General features: G+C 42.1%; 1 protein-coding gene across 2 annotated transcripts in view; it reads left to right on the top strand.

The window, feature by feature from the left end:
• Window positions 1-13,156, top strand: part of smg1 (SMG1 nonsense mediated mRNA decay associated PI3K related kinase) — a 474,356-nt gene that overhangs the window by 434,453 nt on the left and 26,747 nt on the right. For both annotated transcript variants that reach the window (XM_084329910.1, XM_084329909.1), the window contains exons 62-63: window positions 2,731-2,907; window positions 3,555-3,661. In XM_084329910.1, the coding sequence (XP_084186036.1) occupies window positions 2,731-2,907; window positions 3,555-3,661 (284 nt within the window). The remainder of the gene's footprint in view (window positions 1-2,730; window positions 2,908-3,554; window positions 3,662-13,156) is intronic.

The following is a 13,156-nucleotide window of genomic DNA, read 5'->3' as shown; positions in this document are numbered from 1 at the left end:
TTATCACATTAGTTCCCCCAAATTTAGGTCTGTTATGTTAAGCTAAGAAATCTGCTAAGAAGCATATATTATTTATTATTATTTTATTTCATTGGGTTTTTAGCCCTAGTTGCACTTTTGTTGCACTTTTTTGTGTTTATTTCATGTTTTGAAAGATTGCGTATTACTGATATATATTATTTTACATAAATCATAGTGGTTAAAAATGTTGGGTCGCGACTTAATGACTAAGGAAAATGTTGGGTCCCGAGGCTAGACCAGTTGAGAACCACTGCGCTAAATGACTAAATGTAAATGTACCTGTCTCACGTGTACCGTATGTACCTACCTGTCTCACATGTTCAGTGTGTGCCTACTAGGGAAAATTCAAATAGTCATTCAGTTATTACGATCTATTTCATTTTTTTTACAATCGATTATTCGGGGGTGGGGGGGTGTATTTTTTATATAATAAAAAAATAATTAATTACATTATTTTTTAATTGAAGCAAACATTCTTATTTAATTCCTTTTTATATTTAGCGGCAGCCTAATTTTCATAGCCTAATTGATCTAAACGATGCACATGCTACTGTTTCTGTTTGTTTATTAAAACCGGTTGATAGGCCAATGCAATGCTGTTATTATAGGCTACAATGGTGAATGGTGTCATTTTGATTTATTGCCGGTCAGCTGAGCCGATCAACTTTCTGAAGGATTATCTGAACTGAAAAACTAGGGATGTTCGATATTGGCTTTTTTACCGATATCCGATATACCGATATTGTCCAACTCTTAATTTCCGATACCGATATCAACCGATACCGATATATGCAGCGTTTTCCCCCCCAAAAAACATTTTATGCATACTTTTCACAATAAATAAAATAAGAATTTGTTCTTACTTGCTTGCCTGGGTAAATAAAGGTTAAATAAATGTAAAAAAAATTATAATTGGAATACCGATCATTTCCGATATTACATTTTAATGCCAATATCGGCCGATAATATCGGACATCCCTACTAAAAACGGTTATCAGCCCGATCGGTATGAAAGCATTGCAGGATCAAGCTAGAATTTACGTCAAATCGCCCTTACCTGTGGCCGAGAGTAATCCAAAAAGAATATTCCAATTTCTTGATCGCCATCTGATAGATCCAATGTCCATTTGCTCGACGGCTTAAACGACCATAACATACGGATCGGGCATAGTTGACGGGCTTCAATGTAACCGGCAGAACTGTGCCGCTCGCCCGAGAAGAAAAAATTAAATCCGAGACCTGGGGTTATCCCACAGCCCAGGATGCCTATTCTTTAATCCCAGCCGAAGAGTGCTGCCGAGTGCTTCCGCGTTTTCCCTGATTGGCCGCGACACGCCCCGCGGCAGCGGCAGAGCTTGCGGCATTATGTAGCCGTAATCCCCGCTGTTTTTCCATCGACGCTTAGCTCAACTGGTACGCCGCCATGCTGTGGAGCCTGCGGTGCGGTTGGTCACAAGTTCGAATCACTTCAATTTTTTTTTTTTTTTTTTTTTACGTTTATCATCTCTCGCTATAAACGTGCATTCTTTCGCTGGTTAAGTTTAGGCATTCTTTCGGAGTTGGTTAAGGTTAGGGTTAAGTTAAGGTTAGGGTTAAGGTTAGGCATTATTTCGGAGTTGGTTAAGGTTAGGGTTAAGGTTAGGGTTAAGGTTAGGCATTATTTCGGAGTTGGTTAAGGTTAGGGTTAAATTAAGGTTAGGGTTAAGGTTAGGCATTCTTTCGGAGTTGGTTAAGGTTAGGCATTATTTCGGAGTTTGTTAAGGTTAGGGTTTGTCGCAGAGAATGCCTGTCTGTCTTTCTTGACGTGGAGGATGCAGCCTATTTCCGCACTGCCGCTCTCTCGCGCTGCCGCGGTCACATGGCCAATCAGAGAAACGCAACACACTCTTCGGCTGGGATTAATATAGACGTGCCCAGGATACAATGTTAGAAATGGTGCTCTGCAGCGGTAAAAAAAAACGTGTCTCCTCATACCAAACATTTTTAGAACACTGGCTGTGTGACGGCCAGCCCATTTTAAACACCTGATGCCTGTTTCCCCAAATTAGCCACATGCATCCCAATTGGCATCTCCATAATTAGCTTATCAAAAATATAATAATTACAACAATACATGATCACAAACCCATTATCTATATAAGTCATGACTTCATTCATACCAATAATAAACATTAATAATTCATAATAATTACTTTCAAAATCATATATTTGGCTCTAACACATCCCAAGTGCCTACCTGTCTCACATGTTCAGTATGTGCCTACCTGTCTCACATGTTCAGTATGTGCCTACCTGTCTCACATGTTCAGTATGTGCATACTCCATTGCCTCATTCTTAGAAACCAATTGTAAATTTTGGAACGTATCTCTAGAATTGGTTGAAACCTGCTCTAGAATGAAGGAATTACTTGGAACATAAAGGCGTCTTTGTTGTCACATCTTCATATACAAGTACAATCTTAACAGCAGCAATGTAATAGAATAAAATAAAGCAATACAAGTAGCATAAAATAGCAGCATAAAAATAATGTTAAAGTATCATTAAAAATGACAGAACCATGTTGACCATCAAGACAGGCAGAAAAGTTATAATTTCATCCAGACTGGTTTGAGTTGTTTTTCTATGACAACCATAATATGTACCTCCCATATAATAAGACATTCTTATGTTTTTCTTGCTTTAATAAGTCCTTCTGTCTCGTGTCACAGCGGTACGGTGCAGTGGGGTGAAGACTCAGCCCGACTCCATGTCTCAAAACGCACGCAAGGCCCTCCCCCGTAACCCGGGCACCCCTGCCGACACCCCACCCACCACCTTGCTGATGACGAGCAAAGGCCTCAACCCCAGTCCCAAACGGGCGGTACGAGACCCCAAGACAGGACGAGGTACCAGCTGTTAGAATATTCACCATTCACTTTGTCCCTCTTTTATACGTGTGTGTGTGTGTGTGTTCCTCTTTTATACGTGTGTGTGTGTGTGTGTGTGTGTGAGTGTGTATTTATACACACACAAGAATGGTGTTTTCCTGTTTGGCAAAGGTTACAGGAAAATAATGTGTTGCCCATATGGTTTTGCCCTATTGTTGGTTGATAGAATCCTTTCTCAGCACAATCCAAACGAATGCAAATCCCATGGGGTTAAGCTTCTGTCTTAGCTTGACTTTGCATTGGTTTGTGACCAACAAGCCGGAACTAGTATGAGGAACAGCATGGATTGTGCTGAGAAATTATTCTACCGATCAAGATCATCATTGGTAAGTAAGAAATGGGTTCCAAATATCTTAACTATCCTTTTAACTCTCATGTAATCATCGTAGCTAGTCTAAATAGTCAGGATCTTGGATTTAACTCATGTGATCCTCATCGCTAGCCTAAATAATCAGGATCTTGGGTTTAACTCATGTGATCCTCATAGCTAGCCTAAATAATCAGGATCTTGGACCACCAGTGCATCATTACATCATAATGAGGTGTCTTTGAACCCCTGACCTGACAGTGCTGTTGTAATATAGTGGATGTTGTGTTATTTGCAGCGGTACAGGAGAGGAACTCGTATGCTGTGAGTGTGTGGAAGAGGGTGAAGGCCAAGCTGGAGGGCAGAGATCTGGACCCTAACAGGAGGATGAGCGTCACTGAGCAGGTAAAAAAAGAACATGTGAGCTAAGATGGAATTTATATTTCAAAAAACAGCTGGTGGTTGGAACGAAGTAATATGTAAGATCTGATTACTCATCCAGTCATTGGCTGATTACTCTGATTTAGGATTGTTAAAGATCCATGGAATCATGAGCTTCCACGATTTGAGGATTTTCCGAATGCAACGGGCCAAATTGGTCAAATTGACTCATTGAATCATTTTTTTAACAAAAAAATAAATATATATATATATACCGTACTTTTCGGACTATAAGCCGCGGCTTTTTTCCCCATTTTTCGACCCTGCGGCTTATATAACGGTGCGGCTTATATGTGGACCAAACCCGAAGATATTGCTTTTTTTACTGCATTGAAATGTTATTTATCTGTTCCCTTATTTGCTAAACTTAATACAACTTGTAAATGAGTTAATTCTTGTTATTTGTCCGACAGTATTGTGACAATCCCCTCTTTGCACGAACCCTTACATATGGTAATTAAACATTAAAACACCTGCGGCTTATAGTCCAGTGCGGCTTATATATGTACACATCATTCAATTTAGCTGCTGCGGCTTATAGTCAGGTGCGGCTTATAGTGCGAAAAGTACGGTATATATTGTAAGGGCAACCAAACAACAAAAAGATGCCAGTGAGGGAATAGGTAAGAAGCTCTTTCCAACACGTGGTGCTTGTTGATAGTAAACCAGGTCCTCTTCTTGAGTGCATTTAACGAGTTTTATTTTCTCTTGCAAGGTGGAAAAGCAAAGCATAACATAAACTCTGTGTTTAACTGTAACCTAAACAAATAACTAGTGCTGCAAAATAAACCTGAAAAAGAACTCAAAACAACTGAAAACAGGGGCGGTTAGGTGGCGTAGCGGAGATTGCGTTCGGCTCACAGCTCCGGGGTTGTCACCAGCTTGGCTGGCCGTTCACACTAATACAATTGGCAGTATTAGAGGGTGGGAGAAGCTGGCGGGGTGGGTCCGGGTCGTTGTAAACAGCGACTCCTACAGTTCGGTCGGGGCGCCTGCTAAGCGCGGATGGGACCTGAGTGGGATAGTGTGATCCTTCCACACGCTACGCCCTCTCGGAGAATATCCTCGCTGCCAGGTGAAAAGAAGCAGTTGATTGGCTGGACGTGTGTCGGAGGAAGCACGTGATAGCCTCCACTCTCCCAGATGATCTGACTGTGGGGGGTAAGTGCGCAGCGACCAGGAAGGGGATTGGGAATTGGCATAACGACTAACATTGGGATGGGAGAAAATCGGAGGAAAATGGAGGGGGAAAAAGATATATAAAAAAAAAAAACTGAAAACAAACAAAACACGCACGGTTGAAAAACTGTGTGGCTTCCCTGTGACTGTTTCCCAATTCCCTCCCGCTGCGCACCTGTGACACACATACAAATAGGCTGTGACCGAGATCATCTGAGCCCCGCCTCCTATGCCCACTGCCCAGCTAATTAGTCAATAATCTCAAGACACCTTCACAATAACACAGCACCTTCAAGATACAATAAAGCAAATGATTGTAGCCAAACAGATAGTCCACATCAGTATTCAATATTCAACTCATAATGTTCATAGTTAATGTAGTTCATAATGTTTATGTAATCCAATAGGGTTGGTAACCCCATTAATAGAAAATGGGTTTCAGTCTATTCAGTTTCCAATAGAAGACAGATCTTTGTGATGGGTCGCTCCAGGACGTTGTACTTGATCCGGACTTTCAAACTGCACAAGTCCATGTCTGTCAGGAAAGGTTTGCAGTACCTTTCCCAACAGCCAGGATCCATGAGGCGCTTTAGAGTCCACTACCATGAAAAACGTCTCCTACGAAAAGTTAATCTTTTTCTTTGGCCACCGTTGTCTCTTTGTCTTTTCCTCGCTGGCATCCCTTTTGTCCGACAGCTCCTGTTTCTTTTTCTTTTCCTGATTAGAGTCAACTGACATTGTCTTTACGTTCCTTGTGTTCCTTGTGTGTGTGGGTAGCATCCACAGAGTCTCTTATCTTTGTTGTGTTTCTCCAGGGAGTCTTTCCTCTATTTAGCCATGTCAAATATGCCCTTTTCCTCCTTTCTCTTTTGTTTTTTTCTGTTGGGAAGTGGTCCAGTTCATCCTGATCAGGTGTTGAGTCTTTCCTATGGGAGTCAGAGAGGCCTGGAGAATCACTTAACTTAGCTACACAGCGTTTGTGGGATTTGTATTCCTTGTACTCCTTCACAAGACCGTCCCAACTGTCGTCCCCGTAGAGGGAGGAATCGAAGGAGAGGTCTGAGGTCCACATGTTGTGGTGGTCATCGGAGGCACTGAGCTTGGTATCTTCCATGTTCAGGAAACAGTTGTTGACGTCGTAACCTTCATGTTTCGGCTCCTCCTTTGGTGCCTTTTCATTTTTAGATTTCTCCTTCTCCTCCCTGGTGTTCTTCTCCTTGTCCACCTGCAGATGTTTCTCCTCTTTCTGTTCACTTTTCCTGTCAGCCTTTGAGGAGGACTTCTCCTTGGACCTTTTCTCCTCTTTGTGAGCCTTCGGTTTCTCCTCCTTGGGCTTGTCTTTCTCTTTGAGGGTCCTTTCCTTCTCAGCTTTTACAGGTTTCTCCCTCTCCTCCTTGACAGGCTTCTCCTTGGTGGATTATTTAGCTTTCTTAATTTTCTCCTTCGCTGTTCTCTGCAGCTCTTTCCCAGAAGACCAGTCCTTGTCCTCAGGTTTGATTTTTGAAAGCCGCTCCTTTGAATGATCTTTCTGAGCAATGGAGATGCGGTTGGCTGTGACTGTGGGGCAGCTAATCCCACTCTCATTGCCTCCTCTCAATGTTCCGTTGACGACTCATCCCAAAAGGGTTCTAACAGCGTAAGGTCCTCTACTCCTGCTGTTTATCACCTCCCATGGCTCCATTGCTTCTGGAGTGTTTGTTCCAATTAACAGCTCCACATCAGCATCGATAGCAGGAATTTCTACAGTGTTCAAGTATGGCCAAGCACACAAGTCTTCCTGTCGTGGGATGTTATTGCGAGTCACAGGCATCTTACGTTGTGTGTACACATCAGGCAACTCGATGTAGGCGTCACCATTTAGTGCAGCGACCTCTAGTCCTGAGATGACATGACTGTTGACAAAGCTCTCTTGGTTCATTGTTTTCATTAGGAATCTAGTGTTCCTTCCTCTCACATTTAGCTTCCTCATCAGTTGCTCAGAGCAGAACGTGGATGAACTGCCGGGATCTAGGAGTGCATAAGTCTTTAAAATTGTGCTGCCTTTCTTTGCCTTGATCTTCACAGGCACAATAGACAAAACGCAATCCTGTGCTCCGGCCCCTATATGGCCACAAGTCTTGGGAGTGGTGACTTGACTTGTTCCGTTTTCATCTTGTGTGTCATTTTGTTGTGATTTTATTTCTTTCCATTCCCTTTCATAAATATGGAGAATGGTAGGGTGTTTCAGATTACATACCCTGCAAGACAGCCTACTGTGGCACTGAACTTATGTGCCCGACAGATAGACATCCAAAACAATCACCATTCCTTTTTAGAAAGTTAATTTTGTCACAATGCTGCTTCTTCTCCATCTTGGGGCATGCTTCCAATCTGTGGCCCTCTTCACACAACAGACAGGATCCTCTTGTTGGTGTATCAGGTAAGTCTCTCTCTTGTTGATTTTCAGAGTCAACAGATGCCACAGATGTAGCAAAACTGCTTCCTTTCTCCTGTATGCGTCCCTGTGATGCTTTATTTCCAGTCTTACATTTTGACAGTGAGACGCCAGAGTCTTGAATGTCCCCGTATAGTGGATCAGACGCAATAGACACTTGTCTCTCAATGAAGTTGACAACGTCACTGAAACCTGCATGACAGTGATGTTTCTCCTGATGCTCAAAAGCAATGTTTCTCTCAGTCTGTATGGTAACATCATGATTATTTCACGTATGTTTGATGGCATATTCATTTCTGACATGTAGCTGATGTCCTCCATAGCGTTACAGCAGATGCGTAAGAATAATGAAAATGCTTGTAAAGCCTTGATGTCCTCCGATTTCACAGGTGCCCATCCAAATGCTATCTCCATATATGCAATGGCTATTTTCTGCTAATTTCCAAAACGTTCATGTAGAAGCATCCTGGCCGCGTCAATACTTCAGGCAACCAACGTGCGTTCAGCGTTTCTCTGATTGGCCACGACGCCCATGTGACCGCGCCAGAGTGAGAGAGCGGCAGTGCGGAAATAGGCTGCATTCTATTGCCATGCTGTGCGACAAACTCTAACCTTAACCAACTCCGAAAGAATGCCTAAACTTAACCCTAACCTTAACCAACTCCGAAAGAATGCCTAAACTTAACCCTAACCTTAACCAACTCCGAAAGAATGCCTAAACTTAACCGGTGAAAGAAATATTGCCATGCTCTGCGACAAACTCTAACCTTAACCAACTCCGAAAGAATGCCTAAACTTAACCCTAACCTTAACCAACTCCGAAAGAATGCCTAAACTTAACCGGCGAAAGAAAGACGTTTATATAGAGAGGCGATAAATTAATGAAACGTAAAAAAAAAAAAAAAATGGGACTTCCGGTTTGACGACAGTATGTGACAGTCGCATCTGTCACAAGCTCCGCTCCAGTTTTTGTTAATTTCGCTTAAAAACCTACTTTATACAAACCTCGACGTATAAATTAACTAAGACCTTCAACTAACTATATCAACAGTGAAACGCAGCATGCCAGCAAAGAAAGATAACTCAAAAAGCCGTGAAGCAGATTCTCCAACGGTAGACGGTGCGGTGACACGTTCCACAGTGAAGGGAAAGGCAGACGCTATTGAGAATAAAAAGCCTGACAATCGCATGGATTCCAACATTCCTACGACCTCAGCCGAGACAGTCATGGAGAGTATTTCACCCGACTTCAAAACGCTGATGACAGCTATGATGAAGATCTTAACCGACAAGGTTAATGATATTGCTAGAGCTGTGGATAGAGCCGAGGCTAATGCTAGCGCATTTAAGATAGCCATAGAGCATAGGTGTCAAACTCATGGCCCGCGGGCCAAATGTGGCCCGCCAAGTCATTTGATGTGGCCCCCAAGAGCATTTTTAAACATTAATCTTGGGTTAAAAAATAGCGGCGTTAAAATAATTGTGGGTTAATGCGTTAATAAAGCTTTAACTTTGACAGCCTTAGTTATTACACATTCTTACACATACATGTATGTTGAACATCTGAGGTATTGATGAAGTAACAAAGGAAAAAAGCCAAAAGCACTTACTCCTCAGACATTCTTTGACAATTTTACAGCCCAAAATACAAAAAAGATTCAGGCGGAATAGGTAACAAAGGGTTGAAGAAATATTGTCTGAACTGTCAGATGCAAACTGGCTGTGTGACATAACCGAGCATCTCGCTCAATTGAATAAGAAGCTGTAGGGACGCAAACAAGTCCCACCCAAAACTTGACCAATATAGTTGTGAACTGAGACAACCCTTATTTTGTTATTTTTGAGTACAGTTACAGTTGTGTGTTCATGCAGACACATAATTGCAATTTCATTACGAATTGAAAATGGGGGACCCTGATGTAAACTAGTCGAAAGTCTTTCTCTGGTCTGCATCCCCTTAACAATTGTGTGTATTGAGCTGTACTGTACTGTACCCATTCTGCAATCTGTTAATTAAAGTTAATTAAACTATCTTCCATTAGTTGGATGTATGGCCTCTGCAAGGTTGTGTGCAGCCATTTGTTTTTGTAACATCTGCTACATCTGTCCCACATGTTCTTTGCAGCTCACAGTTGTTAGTTCTGCCCCTCTTGACTGTGACAAAAAGGTTTTGAACAAACTTAATGTCATAGCTTGTATTTGATGATATTCTTATTTGTTATTTACTTGAATGGTTTGATCATTGATTGATGGAGTAATATGGGGTTCTGATAAACTAAAATTATTTGTTAAAATAACATAAGCTAACATATATTTTTACATCTATGCAAATGCATATGCAATATATATAACTTGAATAAGTAATAAATACAGAAACAACATGTTTAAAGGGGCTATGCACTGCTATTCCTAGCACTATTTGGGCAACTTTACACAATTCCTGTTAGTCTATTGAAGACATTTGTAATTTTTTTTTTCCAAAAAAATCATTGTTTTATATTTCTAATCAAGTACTCGAAACCATCATTTTTCAGCCTCGAGAAATCAGGCTGTTATGGCCTGGCTCCGCCCATAAGCACTTTGAGTGACAGTCAGACCACAGTCTGCACTGGTAGAGGGAGGGAGGGAGGGGGGGGAAGAGAGAGAGAGTTCAGTTCAGTTCAGAGTTTTTATTTGCCACATGGAATAATACAATCATAGTGTCTTCATTAAAAAATCATAAATAGTCATTCCATGGACAAAAGGAGCAGGAAGAAGAATAAATCTTATAGTTATATAGTTACCTGCCCCTTATTCCTAAACGAACATGTATTTTCTTAATGGTCGGCGTATAACCTTATTTACACAAATAATCATTTATACCATGAGAGAGAGAGAGAGAGAGAGAGAGAGAGAGAGAGAGAGAGAGAGAGAGAGAGAGAGAAGCCCCTCCCTCTCTCTTCCTTTTTTTCTTTCTATCACTCTCCCGTTCGGAGGTGTGTGACGCGCGGACCTCCGTGCGGCAGGTCCCCCCCCCCCCAAGTGCCCCCTCTCTCTCCCTCCCTCCCTCTCTCTTCCTTTTTTTCTTTCTATCACTCTCCCGTTCGGAGGTGTGTGTCGCGCGGACCTCCGTGCGGCAGGTCCCCCCCCCCCCCCCAAGTGCCCCCTCTCTCTCCCTCCCTCCCTCTCTCTTCCTTTTTTTCTTTCTATCACTCTCCCGTTCGGAGGTGTGTGTCGCGCGGACCTCCGTGCGGCAGGTCCCCCCCCCCCCCCAAGTGCCCCCTCTCTCTCCCTCCCTCCTTCTCTCTTCCTTTCTGTCCTTTCTCTCCCACTCGGCTCTCGCTGATGAGACGAGGCAACTTTTTTCTTTTCTTTCTTTCAATCTCCCGTGTGGCGCGCGGCCGGCAGGTACCCCCCCCCCAAGTGCCCCCTCTCTCTCCCTCCCTCCCTCTCTCTTCCTTTCTCTCGGCTCCCTCTCGGCTCTCTCTTCCTCTCGGTCCCGCAGCCCCACTCGCTGTCTAGTCTAGGTAGAATGGGGGCGGGCATTAGCTCCAACCACAGAGCCAATCGCATCACTGTGTCTATCCACAGCGCCCAGTGACGTGCTCAGGGACTTCAAATCAAAATGACCCGATTTACTAGAGGCACAGAGGGGTTGGGCTGAAACGGAGCAATTCGCCAATATGGTATTTAGACCCTAAAACACATTGATACGAACTCCTATTACTATAATACAATGCTAGAGACTGAAAAATGACATTTATAATGCATGGGACCTTTAACAATATGTAAATGAGTAGCTACATTTATTTTACATTACATTAACATTTATACGGGCTTTGGCCCTTTGAGGGCAACCATAATGCTGATGTGGCCCTCTGTGAAAATGAGTTTGACACCCCTGTCATAGAGGCTAAACTTGAAGATATCAAGACACAGGTTGTAGCACAATCCGATCGCATAACGGCGGTTGCAAATACTGGGATCACGGAAACAAGAGGAGAAGAATAAGGAACTATTTGAAACTATCACCGAAGTATCGAAGGAAATGCAACTGGAAAACAAACAGCTCCGGCAGATGATCCATGACAACAAGGAGGAAAACTTGATCCATCTGCTAGAAATAGAACGGCACGCCCGCAGATTTAACCTCCGTATAGTGGGTTTGGATGAATCAGTCAACTGCACAGATGACAAGTTTGCTGCAGTGCTAGTCGAAATCCTAGGTTCTGAAATCCTATCCACAGAACCGATAGTGGACAAACGCTACAGAATTGGCACCGCAAACTACAACAACAACAACAAGGAAAGAGTGATCATTGCTAGTCTACGGGAAACTGCAACAAGAGACGCGATTATCAGGGAATCACGCAAGAAATGGGGAAAACTGATGTGCAAAGGGAAAAAAGTGTGGTTCTATGAAGACATGTGCAAGGCAGCCATAACTCTGCGGGCCCACTACAAGGTTGTAGTACACCGGCTATATGAGAAAGGTCTCCACCCCGTCTTACGGTATCCAGCTATTCTTTCCATAGTGGAGGGAGAAGAAAAAGATTCGTGCTACGTTCGCTTGAGGCGGCAGAAGATTACATGAATATAAAAAGTGGATGACAAGATTCATCTTTCATGGATAAATCTACAATTGCATGGACATCAAAAACGGCATCATACAAGCTTTTGACAACATTGAGGAATAAGTAATTTGATATAAAACGCTAAACACCATATATATATTCATGGTAATATGCAGGTCATGATTTGATACCGACCATTTTGGAACATTCTAGAATTTTCTATTCTATTTTTCTTACTTGAAGGCTATGAGTCATATCGGAATATTCTGGAATACACTGGATTGTTATTGTTCTATGGCACGAGGAATGTACTGGAACATTAAAACAACAATCTGCAAGTCACGAGCGGCTGATAGCACTCTGGAATACAATACCTTTTTCAATGATGGCCCCGGGAAATAACAACGATATGAGACTTGGTCATGAAATAGATGTGAAGAACAACGACCACCATAGCAGATTAATGATCACGCATGACGGGGGACGATCTGCATACAAGTATTTAAAAATCTCCTTGTCGTTTAGATGTGTAAACATGCAAAGGTATTTATAAAAAATTTAAGTAGATATTCCCGGATTATATGGGTTTTCGATATCTAATTCTAAACATCATTATTTCGTATTCTTTATTTCTTTATTCTGAAATGTTCTAACCAATAAATGTTAGAAGGTTTAATAAAAAAAAAAAATTGAAATGAGTACTAATCAAGGTATATTTTCATTTTGTTTAATTACATTAACGAGAGAGAGGCTTGGTCACAGGTGACATTCTATTAAATTAGAATTAAAAGTATAGATTCTATGGTATACATAGGAAAGCTTAGGATAAATTGCTCATTCTGGGCAGACCGGAGGTGCAGGAAAGGAAGAAGTTGTACGCGAAGGAGGTATCAAATAGGTACCTTGTACGACTCTGTAAGGGAGGGGGGATTAGGGGTTTATTTGTATATATGTATGTATTTATGCTCTGCTCTCAACGGGACCTCAACAGTGGGATGTAAATCCATTGTGAATTCGCACTCCAGAAATATTACCAACAAATACAAATCAATATAGATTATGGCTAGTTTGAATATAATGATCTGGAACACTGGGGGAATAAATAATCAACATAAACGCAAAAGCGTGCTCACATTGATGAAAAACAAACAGGTTGATGTGGCTCTCTTAAGCGAAACGCACATTTTAGTTGGAGACAAAGCTACGTTAGCGGACAACACATACCATAACATTAGTCACTCTTCCTTTGGAACGAGAACCCGTGGAGTTGCTATAGTCGTGAAACGGAAATTG

This window comes from Notolepis coatsorum (genome assembly GCF_963971535.1).
Source record: "Notolepis coatsorum genome assembly, chromosome: 14".
NCBI classification, from domain to species: domain Eukaryota; kingdom Metazoa; phylum Chordata; class Actinopteri; order Aulopiformes; family Paralepididae; genus Notolepis; species Notolepis coatsorum.
The sequence above is the reverse complement of the archived record's forward strand: the minus strand, read 5'-3'. Positions and strand labels throughout refer to the sequence as shown.